Source organism: Nymphaea colorata, chromosome 12 (assembly GCF_008831285.2).
Source record: "Nymphaea colorata isolate Beijing-Zhang1983 chromosome 12, ASM883128v2, whole genome shotgun sequence".
NCBI classification, from domain to species: Eukaryota; Viridiplantae; Streptophyta; class Magnoliopsida; order Nymphaeales; family Nymphaeaceae; genus Nymphaea; species Nymphaea colorata.
In genome coordinates, this window is record NC_045149.1 from 21182755 (window position 1) to 21198335 (window position 15581).

General features: G+C 40.0%; 1 protein-coding gene across 1 annotated transcript; it reads right to left on the reverse strand.

The window, feature by feature from the left end:
- Positions 1-210: 210 nt before the first annotated feature.
- On the reverse strand, positions 211-11728 carry LOC116265887 (lysine-specific demethylase JMJ13). Its single transcript, XM_031646863.2, has 11 exons — positions 11204-11728; positions 7563-7944; positions 5953-6109; positions 5614-5833; positions 4598-4651; positions 4431-4510; positions 4053-4330; positions 3299-3706; positions 2786-3162; positions 2363-2632; positions 211-1037 (listed from the first exon to the last, which is right to left on the reverse strand). Exons 1-11 carry the CDS (start codon positions 11204-11206, stop codon positions 618-620), a joined length of 2649 nt encoding a protein of 882 aa, XP_031502723.1. The 5' UTR covers positions 11207-11728; the 3' UTR covers positions 211-617.
- Positions 11729-15581: the final 3853 nt, after the last annotated feature.

Here is a 15581-nt window from a genome sequence, read left to right on the forward strand (position 1 = left end):
GAGCAGAGAGAGAGAGAGAGAGAGCAGTAGCAGCAGCATTTCATTGCTATTGTTGCTGGTTGCTTATCATTATTCCAGGTTACTAGGCCTACCAAACACCAAAAGCTTAACATTTATTCAAGGATGGTGTTTGGTAGGCCATGATCACCAAAATCCCAAAAGAGCAAAGGAGCAAAACTTTAAGGAAAGCAAAAAAGGAGACAGGCCGGGTAAGAAGGGCCAAAAAAGGGAATTGCATAACTTTTCTTTTATTATGCCCAATGTACAGGACCAATTTTCTTTCTGTAAAAGAATAAAGAACTAAAGGGGGGAAGCAGCAAAGCACTTTTTTTGCTGAAACAGAGTGGCATCCCACTCTGCTTGCAAGAATTGGATTAACGACAAATCAAAACCATACAATTCCCTCTACCGGCCGGCTGAGCCTTCCCTGCCGAAATGCAAAAAAAAGAACACAGCAAAGGAGACGCCAAGAATGAGAGCGTGCAAGCGCCTCAATTTGAGGCCTGCACAAAGAATTCTTCATCTAAATTCTGTTATTGCTACTTTCCCAGGTCATTTCTGTTGTTAGTGCCACTAATTTCTCCAGTTAAAGCTGCCCTGCCCAGTCAGGATGACGATCATAACAAATGCCCTATAGATCTGTCACTTGTTTTGGTAAATATACAGCTAGATTCTGATTGCTTGTTGGTAGTAAAAAAGGAACCACGAACTTTCACACGTCTTAGATCACTGTCAATCATCCGAGTCCTAGAGTGATCAGTGATGTGGTGTTCTCTGCTCTGTAGTTTTCTTTCCTCCAGCATTAAATCCTCTGGCCTCCGTGATCCTGTAACCGCAGACCTGTGCTTGAAGGAAATAGGCAGATGTCCCTGAGATTCTCTATGAACAGGACCATCCGTGGATCTGGAACTACAACAAGCTTCTGATTTAGAAAACCTTGCGAAACTAGGCTGCTGCTCAAGTTTGTGAGATATGACGACTGAAGTTGATTGTTCATTCTTTCCATCTGGTAGAACTTTCTTCAGCCGTTTAAGCACCTGAATTGCAATGACAAAAGTAAACAACATTGCTTCTGAAAAGTATTAAATCGACTCTTCAAGATAGAAAAGGGCTAAGGAAGCCCCAACAACCAGCATGGTTCAGAAGCATACACTAACCAAAAGGATGACTAGCGGACGTGGAGATGTTCTCTTGTAGGTCATTTTATTAATACTCGATCATGATGACAAATCCTGTCTTATATATGACATCTAACAGAAAATGAAAGTCACAGTAAAAAGTGGTACTTTCTTTATTGGGGATAATAAAATACATGACATATCTGGTTAATTACGATCAAACATGTATTCAATTCTTCATATATTTGTGCAACTACAACAACCTAACCTAAGTGGGTATTGCCCAACCAAGAAAGCTTAATGTCAAATGCATGGAGTGTTGCTCTCCAAATTTTTGTTAACAAAAGTGGCAGTTTAACAAATGGCAGCATTTTGAATCAAGAAACTTGTACTTCCAGAACAATCTCGTACATGGCTTCTTTAGAATTGAGTGATCATATGCTGTTAATTACATAATAGCCCATTGTGCAGGTACACACATTTTGGTGTGTGCATATGTGCATGTTTTTACATCATTTATGATGTTGCGATAACTGAAAACATCAAGTTAAAAGAAAAAAGAACTAAGAAAATGAAAAGAACTGAAGCACATCAAGAAATTCCAAATACAAACTAAAGCCTAAAAGGTACATTTATGCAATACACCCTTGCATATGCATAAGGAGTTCCGAAAACACTCATGAACACCAAATATAGAATATCTCAAGGTGGGTGGTCAGCATCCGTGACAGAACACATCAATGGACAAAGATCTGTGTTGAAAGAGCTAAAAGGTAATACAAACTATGCTAGGTGTAAAATGTGTCGGCAGCACAGAGGTATTGTACTCAGGACAGAAAAAGATGGAAAAGAAGCAGAAAGTGAAGGGCCGGTCAAACAAACATGATATGCATATCTGTGAGCCATCAAAATTGAAACTATATACAACAATTATATGCTATAAAAAAGGAGTCAACTTTAACGAAGAAAGTTGGAAAGAAGATGTAAGAAACCACAGGTGGCATGCTTCAGAAAAAAAATAAAAAAGAGGAAAGGAAGAGCAACTGGCCAAAATGTCCACCAGGAAGAATCACCACTTAATTTGACAGAAAAGGAACACAGTGACAAAATCCCGGCACATCCCACTATCTTAGGGATATTGGTGCCCCTATTTGCTTATGCAGGAAATCTGAAGAGTTTGCCCCACATTTTCAATAAAGCAGAAGAGCCACATTCCTCAGCACTATAAAGGAACTAATAGGTACCTGCTGTTCAGAAACTTTTAGATCAGATATGCTGTGAGCAGATCTATGTTCTACTTTGACAGTCCGACGTCGCTTAACCCTGAATATTTCTGAATCAGAGTCATCATCCTCCTGAATATCAGATGACATATCTTGAAGATGATGAAAGTTTTCATTGCTGGCACATTTGACGCCATGAGGCACCAATTGTATGCTTGAATCTTGCTCCTTCACTGAAACATCTAAACTTCTAGTTTGACTTACAGTTCCATTTCCATATTTCCTATTAGCCTGCAGCATGAAAATAATTGCAATGTCATGCCACGGTTAACTAAAAATATTCTCCATTTGAAATAATATCCAAGAAACAATGTTAGCCAAGGGGCAGCAATTAAAGCTTGTGTAAAGTGTAAAGTGTAAACATATCTAAGAGGCAAAGCTTACATCAGATTGCAAAGCATTTGCATTAACAATCCCGTCCTTTAAGGAACCAATTTTGACAATTTCTTGTGTGTCCTCCATATCCTCCAAAGGTGACCTCTGCCTATCATTATCTAGACTGCTAATCGAGCAATGGCCTTGTTCCTTGGTTTTGGACTTCAACTCATACTCAATTTCGCAATATGGCGTATAGCCTTCTGAACTGTGAGGAAAATTAATCTGGGAAAATGAACCATCACCGTGCAAAAGTTCCTTTTCCACCTCTGCTAATACTCCATTATCTTGTTCAAAGGCCCACGCAACAGATTCCATTTCCAAAAGGTTCTCCCTTAAATGTATGGTTCGGTTACTGCCACATCTGCAGGCCATGTTCTCAGTCCCTGCAAACATTAGACCAGGAAGAAATAAACTAAGATACAACTGATAAGTGCATTACTTCACAAAGTTACATGTTAACAAAAGATCAGAAAAACAAAATTGCTTGTTTTCATAATGCGCAACATAAAAAATCCTTACTATGGCGAAGGCATATAGGATGCACAAAGCAGTCACATGTTATGAATGCAACATAACAATCACGTTTGCAGAGACTGCAAAGCAGAGTTCCTTGGGCATCATCCAGGGAAAAGCTTGGATGTGCCCCCAGCTTCATAAGCAACCAGCGAACCCAATGCTGATACCTCATAAGGTGTGCAAAGGAAACCTTTATACAGCGCTGAGAAGTTAGATCTAGTGAACAAACATCAGCATTGCTCGACTCAGTCAACAATGAGCTCTTGAAGAGAAGCATTGATTCTTTGCACAAAAGCTCTTCATGAGGAAGAAGAGGTAACCGGTTCAGAATTGAATAGCGTTGACTGGCAACTGTCCCCAAAGGAAACCAGTCCCCCATTGCAAAGTTCACTGCTTCACCACAATTAAAACCTGCAAAAATTAATAAAATAAATTTCTTTTGGGTAAGAGTAAATGAATGGGCATACTTATGTTGTAACCAGCCCAACAAAGCAGCGATAAATTGACATAAATTAGAATAAAGCTTCATCATCAGTCATTTCCACAAAATTTTGTAAGCAAAAGATAATAGTGGTAGGCTGGTAGCAAGGAGAATAATATGAACATCAATACATGGTAGTACCAGAACATTTAGAAATCATTCAGAGACACCAGATGGGCACAAGTTGTTTTCCCAGCCCAGAAGAAGCCATGTTGCAAAAACTCCAATGAAAAAGAAAAATATCCAGATGCACAAGGTAAAATATCAAAATCATACCATGACTGAAACCTGCATGATAAGACCGAGGGAAGGTGATTACAAAGTCTCCAGGGTTTTGCACAGCTTTGTATACAGGGACATCATGTTCCAAGAGAATACTTGGTGAAAACATGGTTGTCTTTCCCAGAAGTACATCAAATGCTGCATCTTCTCCTTCACCAGAAAGAATTTCATGTTTATACACGTGCTTCCCCACAACTCTTTCAAATGCAGACGCTGCATGCCCAGGAATGCCATACCAAGTTTTTGAGGCCCCACAATGATGATAATTAATGCTGCAAAGAAATAAGAAAATATTTACAGTTTATCCTGATGTCAGAAACAGAAAACATAAATCCTTAAGTCTACAAGAAGTCTACAAGGTGCATAATAAACCTGTACAGGTAATGATCTTCCACATGCCAAGCAAACATGCTGAATAGCATGCCAATGTAAAGCATAGGATCTGTTACACCCTGCAAGAAGGATCAGAAAGCTGAATTATTTATGCACCTATTAAACTCATAAAACACAAAAGAAACTTTTAGAATGATATGCAGCACCGGAATTGCAGTGTCAAGAAGCCGCAAAGTTGACTTTGGCAGCCGAGAGACAGCCTGAACCACAACAAGAAAAGTAAATTAATTAGTAACTGTAGGTATTCCACACCAGAGAAACTTAGTAATAGCATTTTCCTTTTACAGGATCCGAACATAGGATAACTGTGGCACAAAACAAGCTTAACTGGTGAAGCTCTTATGGTTAAAGCTGCAAACGAATTTTGGACAAGTGGTGACAACTGACAGAAAAAAATAAGTAATTATAGCAAAAAATAGAAACACAATGCCAAGGGATTCATACTCTAATAAGCAACAGAGTTTGTTTTCAAATTTCAAAATCTCAGATCTCAAGAACTTGGCAGCAAAAATTTTGCTGGTTCAAGCTAGCTGGATAAGGTAAGAACAATTTCTGACATGTTGTAAGTCGAACTCTCCAACTATGCCATCCTAAGCCAAGCCCATTACCACAATCCACAGCATGCCAATTACTGGTGACTAAGGGGGAATAAGAGTTTGTAAGGTCAAGATTGGACACACCTTAGTCTTCATCAACAAACTGGCTTACTTAATATTAAGCATAAATGCTGATGCCCTGATCTTCACTCCCTACACCTAGGTTGCATTTTTTTTACCTCTATGAAGAGGCAGTTTTCTTGTTGCAAGCATCTCTGCTTGTCTCAACAAGGCTTTTCCCAATTATAGGCTGCTTCAACCCTAGTTGTTACAGACTGACACAAAATACAGACAGTCTGTTTATAGTAAATTTTCTTCTCTCTATGATGGTTTGGCAAGCCATGCCAGCAGTACGTAGAAACGTCACTAAAAGATGCATTCATTATTATTCATCTTTAAGCCAAAATCCAATATCGATTCCTTAATTAATTCTAGGACACAGAACGATCTTGTTAGAAGAAAGAAAAGGGTAAGAATTTTAAAGTGGATAACACAGTCGAGTTTGAAGTTGAATTTGCACAACAGTAAAAAAAATGAATAATGTAAAAAGCATGCAAGAAATATACCTTCAAATTCCATTTGCTTTTCCCAAGCTGATCATTCAGGGAAGTTGAAAAAGCACTACCATCAATATCACATGCATACTCAACAGTTTCTGTTTTCCCGCATGCTATTTCATGCCAAAACTCCTCTTCCAAGTACTTTGCAGGAAGGCATCCAGCACTAGAATATCTTCGTGAAAATACTTTGTTTGCCATCTTCTCGTAATCACGGAATGTATAATTTCTGAAAAAGGAAAGGATATATTCATTGAGATTGGCGTACATGATTGGAACTAGTAAAGCACATAATTTGATGCCTTGGAATTAATAAATCACAGAATTTGGTTCTGTCCTGTAACAAACCTCCCACTCATGTAAAAGGTGATCTTGTCCTCACTATCCCACTCAGATAGGCGAAGGGGCTGCACTCGAGTTGTAAACTTGAATCCAGCCTTTTCTTTCATCAGCACAACACCAGCAGGTACTGAAGCACTCAAAGGTGAAACAATCTTGCATATACCTAAAGAACAGAAAAGGAGTTGAAAAGAATGAAGTGCCACAAAGCTACATGATTCAAAAGAGATAAATGAGTAGACAAAAATGAATTGGGAGGAAGTCCATTTTAATTCAGCTATTTGTGAGAATTGATGACAATAAGAATCTAATTTATTTAAAGGGCGTTTAGTGGCCCAAGATTCCTGCTGAAACATGAAATCCCTCCCACCCCCTCATAATTAACCAATTTGTTCAGTTGAGTTCTGCACTATGTTAGTCCATTCTTTCAAAATGACAACTCTATTATGCATTTGGTTTAAACATGCCAACTTGAAGGAATACCCTCTAGCTTGCATGCCAGATTACTGACATCCGCAATCCCAACCCAAGCACCACCACTTTGCTAACAAGAAATTGAGTTTTAAATAAGAGATAATACAATTTCCAATATCTTTTACTTCTGAGATTAAAGCACCTAAAGGTCCTAAACAATACAGAGAAAAGTTGCAAGATTTCTTTTCTAAATGTACATACAAGAAATCACATGAGACCAGTGCTGATGCTTATATTGAACTGGTCATATGGAAAAGTCTATGACTCTATGCAGTTATATCAGCAAACAAAATTCAAACTTGTCCAAATACAGTAAGTCAATGAGGTTGAAAGTTAGCAAGACATCTGAACCAAGACAACTAGGGAGCCAAAAGGCCCAAAACCACAAAAGACAGTGCCTTGACATTTTCCATGAAATGAAGAATGCTGAATTTATGGTCATTTACAAACTAGGTGCATTATCAAAGACAAAGAGAATGTTGGAGATGACTTGACAATATGACATGGAGAAGGAATCAACACAGTAAGTTTAGAATCTGGCAAATGGTAATCATTCTATAAATGGATGGATGCTCATGGAAAGAAATGTTAAAACCAAATACCAATAAAAAGAGACTGAGAAAGAAATTCAAGAAAAATCTCATAACGTAAAGCCAAATGCTATTTAAGAAACAGCTACTGTCAATCCAAACTCCAGAGATACCTTTATGCAATGAAAAGATGTTATGGTGGGCACTAGTAAGAACACTCAGAATCAAGAACTACTACATCTACCACATTGTAGAGGAAAATTTGACAGATCCTAGTATAACCATGTGGTGAATTGTTTGGACCACAGTTGGACATGCTTCTGTATTCCTGTCCTTCAAAAGCCTATGTTGGAACTTGGAAGAGATGACGGTGAAACCCCATATGATCAAATTGCAATAACAGGCATACAAGGATCGCATGAGTAAAAAAACAACCCAAATCAAAATAAATTTGGAAAAAGAACAGTAAATACTTAATACAACATAACAAAACAACAGTTAGAGGATAGATCCAATCGTGCAAGCATCTGCCAAAGAATGAGCTTGTTCAAGATTCAAACACAGTGTGGTTCATGAAGTGTAACAAAATCAGGTGATCCCATCAGGAACTTTTACCATATTTGGAAGCCGTAGGGGCAATCTTTTGGAGATAAACTAAAGGATCATCAAACTCCTCTTTCGTTGGGAAAAATACAGGACATTCTGGAATCCTGTCAATCCACCCTAGGTCTGTAGAATCAGCCTTGACAACCTTACGCCTTGAGAAAGCATCATCTCGCACAGACACACCATTGAGCTGAGAACATGGTCCAGCCTTTCCATGCAATCCCGTTCCACATGAACCTGGAGGCCTTAATGCATCTCCTCCACTCCTGGCCATCGTATTGCGTGCATTTGCTCCAGATCCTATTCCAAAATTCATTTGGTAGAGCTTTCTGCGGTCCAAAATGTCTATCCCATTCTTAACCTCTCTGGACGAACAAACTCTTCCTTCCACCTATCAAGAAGTAGCCAAAAGCTAAACAAAGTAAGAAAATGAAAAAACAGATCATATTTCCAATTTTATATTCAATAGCACATAGGAAATGGCACCAAGTCGGAAAATAATTGCCCATTGAGTATGGCCCACAAAAAAGTTAAGCACATAAATTTCAAATCTGCAATTGCCACTGCACCCAATATAAGGATATTTCCTATACTAATTTGACAATAAACCAGTAAAATGGAATCCCATACTCAACAGCATCAAATACAAAAGACAAATACATAGATGTAATATCAACGATGTTGCAGAATCCTAATAACCAAAATCCTCAAAACTGCCAACATCAGCAAACCAAGCCCCTTCAACTTTATCAAAATAACAATATTTGAGAGAGAGTAAGAACAGATAGTGATTACCAGTTTAGCATATTCTTCAGTAAAATGGTCAATTTCTAGATAAAAAACATTTCCAAGGAGAAGAGAAGGAGCCTGCCATTGCAATGAATCAAGAGGCTAAAGGACGATCATGTTTCCCAATGCTATTATTGAAAAACTAAAATATTTAGCTATGTTTTTGTGCAACACAAATTTGAAGGTCCAAAAGATTCCCTTATTTGAAAAAAATAAGTACAATGGCATGCTAGAAACCCTAAATGTGTGTCATGCCTTCCTTTAGCTGATCAGGCAGCAGTTTGTTCCTAAAGGAAGATTATTAATTGAAGTTGATAAATTTGTATCCTCACGTAGCAAAGAAAAATCACTAAATCAATAACAAACTGCGAATTTTAATGTTTTATCTCCACTGCTTCACATTGAGAAGAATTATTGACACACTAATCAACTCCTTAGTCTATCTCTTGTATATGCTTCTGAAGGTAAATCCCGTTTCATGTAACAAGTAGTATGTCATTTGATTTCAGAACATAGCAAAAATAATCTCTTCATGCATGATCGAACATTATATTGCTTGGATAAGTTCAAGTTCGCTATTAAGCATTGAAGTTTTTATATTGTAGATTAATAATATCTTATTCTTCAACAATCACTCAATCTTTTATTCTGGATAGAATAATCAGCTAATACTATTAGTTATGGAGTTGAGAAACTTCACCAAAAACCAAAAAATTTCATGAGCCCCAGACTTAATATTTTCAGTTTTATTGTTGTTTATCTGCGAAACAAAATAAAAATCCACAAAAAAGGTAAACATGTCCCAGATAACAGACATAATACACTCTAAAAAAAAAACCCCATCAGGCCGTAGAGTTAGCTGATGGAAAATCATAATTTTGAGATGTATGTCAGTTGTCACATTTGAAATCCATATCCTGTTTGTTCGTCAAATTTTAGTATTTTTTAGGGCAAGCTGGTTTATGCGATGTCTACCAGTTCATGGCCCCAAGTATTGAATTCCTGACCTCCTTAAACTTCAAGACCTTAAGCCCGACAGTCTGCCTTGCACTAACATCACAAAATTATAAATAACTTCACTGCCAGAAAACTTCTCATGGTTTCTCGTTAGGATAACAAAAATAGAAACATGAAAGGACTGAAAACAAGGCAAACCCCAATCACATGGAAAACCGGGGTTAATTTTTTCTTTTCTGCAACTCTTAAACACAGATCGCAATTGGTTAATTTAACTACCCCACTTCACCTTCTCTTCCTGCAACCTCTCTCTCTCTCTCTCTCTCTCTCTCATTTCAGTATTCTGTGTAGATGTAATCTCCTAACTACTTGTTGGGGGTTTTTGGTAGCAATGTTAATTATAATGTCCACCTCTCCCTCTCCCTTTTGTCTCTCCCACCATAGTAATAATATATTCTGGCAACTGGAATACAACAGGCACAATCGAACTAAAAAAATCTACTCCGGTATATTAGTTTTTGTACCACAAGGATTAATACGAGTTGGAAGACCGAGCAGCACACTAAAAGATCCTTCTTGAAATAGCTAGTTAAAATTTCCATGGATGGAAATATTTCATTGATTATGCTGATAAATACAAACATATACCCAACAGGGAAAGTAATTGAAGGGATGTACTAATTGCACATTTAAATCATCAAAGAAAAATAACCAACTAATTAAGAAAAATTATTTAAGAAATTAAAAAGGTGACGGAAAAAACTTCCGTGACCTATTTTCCAGCCTCGAGGGACAACAGTTTCAAGAACCGTGCTTAAGATTAACACGTTTTCTCTCTCTTAACCCTAGTGACAAAAAGTTCACCCCTCACCTTAAGGATAATTATTTATCACATCAAACGGCATCACTAAACCTACCATGTGCAGCGTGAAATATTGACAATTCCTGAAAACTAAATTATAACCACATAGGCGAAAATTCTATGTCTTGAGATAGAGTCCATGCTATATCCTCCATCGAAAAGATCATGCACCGGCATCGGTGAAAAATCAAGTAGAACAACGTTCATCAGAAAGAAGCGCTCGATGCAGCCATGTTGTTCTGTTGGAGTAACAAACTAGGCATGTGAAAAGCTCCTTTACAGTTGAATAACTCGCATGCCAAAACTGTTCAATTGGAACTGCATTGCAATTTACATGCCTCGCATCAATGCTTCAACCAAATCCTGGATGTAACGGTCTGAGTTTCTGGTGCAAACAGTCTGTCTTCGTGAAAAATCATGAGGCGAAGGGCCAAATGGTTCTCAAATGCTTGTAATAAGGGGGCGGCGTTTTTACTTAGTAGCTTAACAATTTTCAGTCACCATTCTGTCTTGCCATAGAACAAGTATAAGCGCCTACAAGCTTTTCCGGGGAAACTTAACGGTTAATTTCTAGGAATGGTTTCAACATTAGAGGCTCCAGAAAAGGCAATAAAATTCAAAAACCCAAACTATAGAGTGTGAACGAACGAAGAAGAGAAAATTCGTCCAGGAAATTACTAATTTATGAGTTAACTGCCACACCAGTCGTTCTCCATCTTAAGAAATAGGAAAACATGAAAAGAAAGTTGATTACGAAAGTATCTTACCGGCAAATCAAAGTGAACAAGAAAATAAAATGCATATCTCAAAATATACGCACCTACGCAAAAATTAAGAAAACCGTAGCCGGAAAACGTACGCAGAAAAGCTGTCATAAATTACAAGAAATGTACAGAGAAAATCGCGATTTCTTCAAACCACATGCAAATCTACCTAAAAAACGGAAAAAAATATCACAGACGTCCAAGAGAGGAAGGAAAAAACCGATTTTCGAGAGAACCGCCAGAGATCCAGCAGTAATTAGAAGCGGAAAAGGACGTACCATATCACGTCTCAGGAACCTTTCCCTGAGCCTCCACCAGGAAAAAAATCACCAGACAAGTGCCGAGACCCCTCAAAAACCAACGCCAGAGGCCCTAAGAGCCAGTTTTCGACCCCAGCAGAGAACGAAGCGACGCCTCTTCAAAGAGCCGAGCCAGCATTGCCTCCGGAAGAAGTCGAGCCGGCGCAGGAAACCCGCGGCAGATCGGCGCCGGAGTGACGACGAAACCGCGGGAAAACCAGGTTCAACCCAGAGGAAAAGGGGAGAACGCGCGGGAGAAGGAAAAAAGATTCCGGCGGAGCAGGCGCCGGAGGAACGGAGCGGGGAAGGAACAGTGACCACCGGGAACGGAGGGCCTAAGAAAACCGTAAAGGTGAGTACCTGAGGGTATTTATACCTGCCAGGGTGGGGGAGGGTGAAATTAAAGACAGGAGCGGTAGTTGTAGTTGGCTCAACCAATCGCTGGGTCTCCGGCGTCCAATCCGCCGGAAAGTGGTTTCCCGGCGAGGATAGCACGTGGCTTCCTCCCCCCTTCCCCTTCCCTTTTATTTTATTTTCTCGCAAAGTTTACGTGTTGTAAAGGAAAAGTCGCCCACCAATCGGGGGATCCCATTATGCCACGTCGCTTCTCGTGGTTGATCCACCACCACATAATTCCTCATCTGCCCCTGATCTTTTCCAAAAACGACAACGAAGCCCCTTCCTCACGTGCTTCGACGAGCGAAATTTGGAGAATAATTATTTACCAGTTTAGCATAACCCGACACTCAAATTACATACCTACCTGTTCAAAGGAAGGATGCATTTCCTCTCTAATTAATACTCAGCTTTAGTTGGCCTCATGGGGCAAGTTCTAAATCTTGTGAGAAGATATCGATCCAATTGTTCGCCTTTGAATTGCCGTGGAGCACATATCACAAGAGCCACTGGAGTAGGGCTATCAATTGACTCTGTCAAATGCAAACAATGGCCTTTGATCGTAGCGCTACATCGAACGCGGAGTTCGGCCTGTTTACGGTAATATTTCTGTTGACTCAAGACTTAGGTGGAGATCAAGAGAGGCCCCGACCCCACGACTGCTGAATCTTTTGTACTTAAAAAGTTAGTTTGAAGGATTTTTTGACCTCCTATGAAGATCGGGTCAAAGCCTATTCCATGCCTTCAAACTTCTAAAACCACGTTGGTTTAATTAGTTACATCGAACACTCTCCTAAAGACCTACGACAAACAGGGGGCAGGAGAGAGAGATTCAACAGACAGTGGGGTTAATAGGTAATTTTGACAAAGGAAAGATAAGAGGGTAAAATTGGAATTACGAGGAAAATTTTACTGCCGGAACGGGACGGCAGATGAGCTGGCGGGGTTAACTGGTTTCACGCCAATCTTTCCGCACGACGGTTCACGGGAAGCCAAAACCGCTCCGGCGCAAACCGTAGCGGTTTTCTTACTTTTCTTCCATTTTCTTTTTTTCTTTCAATTCAATATTTTTTCTCCTTTGGCTTTTCGTTAGACGCGGAGGTTGGTCCAATCATTAGTCTCTTTTTCCTTTGTTTGTTTTCCAGTCAGCGACTCGGCGTGGACGGGTTCCTGGAAGCGCGGCCTCGGTCCCGTCCTTCTCGAGCCCACCCTGGACCCACTTTGATGTCGAAACTGCCCTCGGTCTTGTCGCGGAGCCAACCCCCCTGCGTCGGGTTAGTTGGGGAAGGCACAACGGTAATTTAACGGAACGAACGAGGGCGTGACCGTCCAGGGGAAAACGGAAACGCGGTCAGGTTGAACGGGTGGGCGTTTTGAAAGTCAAAGAGGCGACCGAGAAAAATTAATTTCAGATATTTTTTTATTTTCGGTTTTTTTCTTCCGCTCTTTTCTGGTTGCTATTTGTTTCCAGATCAGTAAATGATTACCCTTTTTTTCGGGTCGGGTTGAGTGTGGGTCCCATAATACCGATATTATGGGGCCTGCGGAGCACGGAACACGGGCTCTGGATCCGGGCTGGGTGGACCCGACGCGGTTTCTCTAGGGACCTCTTGGGGTCGACAGTTAGACCCCGTGAGCAGGATCCATAGTGGGTCCGGATGGATCTCAAATGTTGGAATCTTTTTCTTCCACGCAAGTCCGATTCCTATGACACATTTTCCCGCTGCAGCGCCTTCCCATCATTTATTTTCATGACCTTTGTGGCGGAGCCAGGATTTTTTAGCTGACGATACTCGACTCGACTCGACTCTAAGGCACAGATGGGTTGGGTTCCGGACCGATCTATATACTTGCCAAATATGTGGAGAAAATAACTTATCATGGATCCAAACCCCATGACAATTAACAACCATACCTTTCATGGTCCCAGAAGAAAAAGTTTCTGGCTGGAAAGGAATTCCTATGAGAAAGTCATGAACAGGATTCTTGGCGCAGTACAGTTAGATGAGGGATAAGGAAAGCAACCAACCATCCTCACAAGGCTGGTGTGGACCACACCAGCAATTAGTTCATGTTTCCTTAGTGATCTTACATTGGGGGTTAGTGGTCCTTGATGTGGACCTTACTGTGCTCCACTGCAAGCAAAGCGTTCTGGGTGGTTTTCCAAACCCAGCACTGGGCATGCGTAGCCGGAATCCGGGTGCTCGGAACAGTTTTCCGGCGATCGGTGACCCAGGCGCGGCGAAAACCCAGGTCGGCGGTCGCTTACTTGTGAATCAGAATCCCAGGATCTGGGTCTTGGAATCACATGGAAAGGGCAGATGTGACTGAGAATGTCACTGATTTCACACCTGCTATCCAAACACAACCTAGCCCATAGACCAGAATCTAGCAAACTACCACCCAACTGCTGAGCAGTGATGGGTATGTAAAAGGTGGGGCCAGGATGTGTGGAAGGGCACTTAAAATACTTTCATCATGCCCAAAGTGTGAGGTTTATGTTCAAGTTGTTTCTGCAAAAATGCATTCAACAAGGGCCAGGGTTTTGGACCTGTTGTACTTTTGTGATATCTGTTTTTTGTTGCTTTCTAGCCCTTTTTCTCATAATGGAATGTGATCATCTCAGGTTGCTCCTTTTCAAGAAATGTCTGTTTTAGGGTTTCATTTTAAAAGTACACTCGGTTTCATGGGCTCTTGGACTGTGGAACAGGTGATCCATATATGGAAACATGAAGAAACGATGTTTGGCCTTTCTTATCTGTGACCAACATCGGGAAAAGTTGTTTGACCATCCACCCCATTCATCATGGAGAAGAAAAAACTTTACAGGAGAAAAAAATCTGAATGATCAGGTACTGGTGAGGTTGTCACAGGACAGATTGTCCTTCCCCAGGTTGAGTTCTGAACACAGTACTTTTGTTCCCCTCCGGCACTTTAGTGCCCTATGGACCCAAATGGGAGGTGGGGACAATCCTGTTCCTGGGATGGAACACCAAATGGATCGGATCCATGGTGGCACTTGCCTACCAGATCTAATATGGAGGATGCTAGAATTTCAGATCTCCGCATGGTTCAGATCCGACCTTAGATCTAGAATGGGACACAAGAGAGGTTTTCTCTTCCACCAGTCAGAAGCACCATCTGGATCTCGATCTGCCCTTCTTCAGAATTTGAACCAATGGATTCAGTAATTTGGATCTGGATCCTGAATCTGATGATGGTTTACAAAGATCTTTCTTGGCATTGTGGGGAAAGGGGTTGTTTCTAGAATATGGTGGTTTGGATTATGAATCAAAGTTGGGTGTGAGTGGATTGGGTTGCCAACTGCCTTGGAAGCAAAAGTTATGGGTGCAAGTAGGAGGGCCACCTCCTTCATTGCAGTCAATATAGAAATCATTGATGAGTGTGACAACTTGCACCTGTTGTTACATATATTAATTTATTTTAATATTATTGTTCATCTTTATAAATCTGTTACCTGCCTGATTGATAATAAACAATGAACAAAATGCTAAAGAATACTTCTTTTATCTTTGGCAAAATGGTTGGTCTACTCCAGCTAGAGCCATGGATCTGACATTAAATATCAGTATTGTTTTTTATATTCATGATATAATATTCCCTTTTGTTTCTGAATGACATAAATTTTTGGTGGTAGTTAAATATGTTTTGGGTAAACTAAAAGTGCACCTAATTTTCCATAATGAATTAGAAAGATCAGGAGTTTCCTTCCTACCAACCTTCTTGTGAATACAAATTCGACATTCTGTCCTTTAAAAGGATACCAGAAAAGCGATCAGAGTTACCCGAAAAAGCAAAAAGTTGTAACTGAACTCATGGTTATGATGCACAGTTTAGTCGATGAGAAGAAAATTATAAAGAGAAACTTGTTCTTGAAAAATGTCAACAACTGAAATATATCTTTCATCTTAGACGCAATTGCAGAAAGATGGTATTTAAT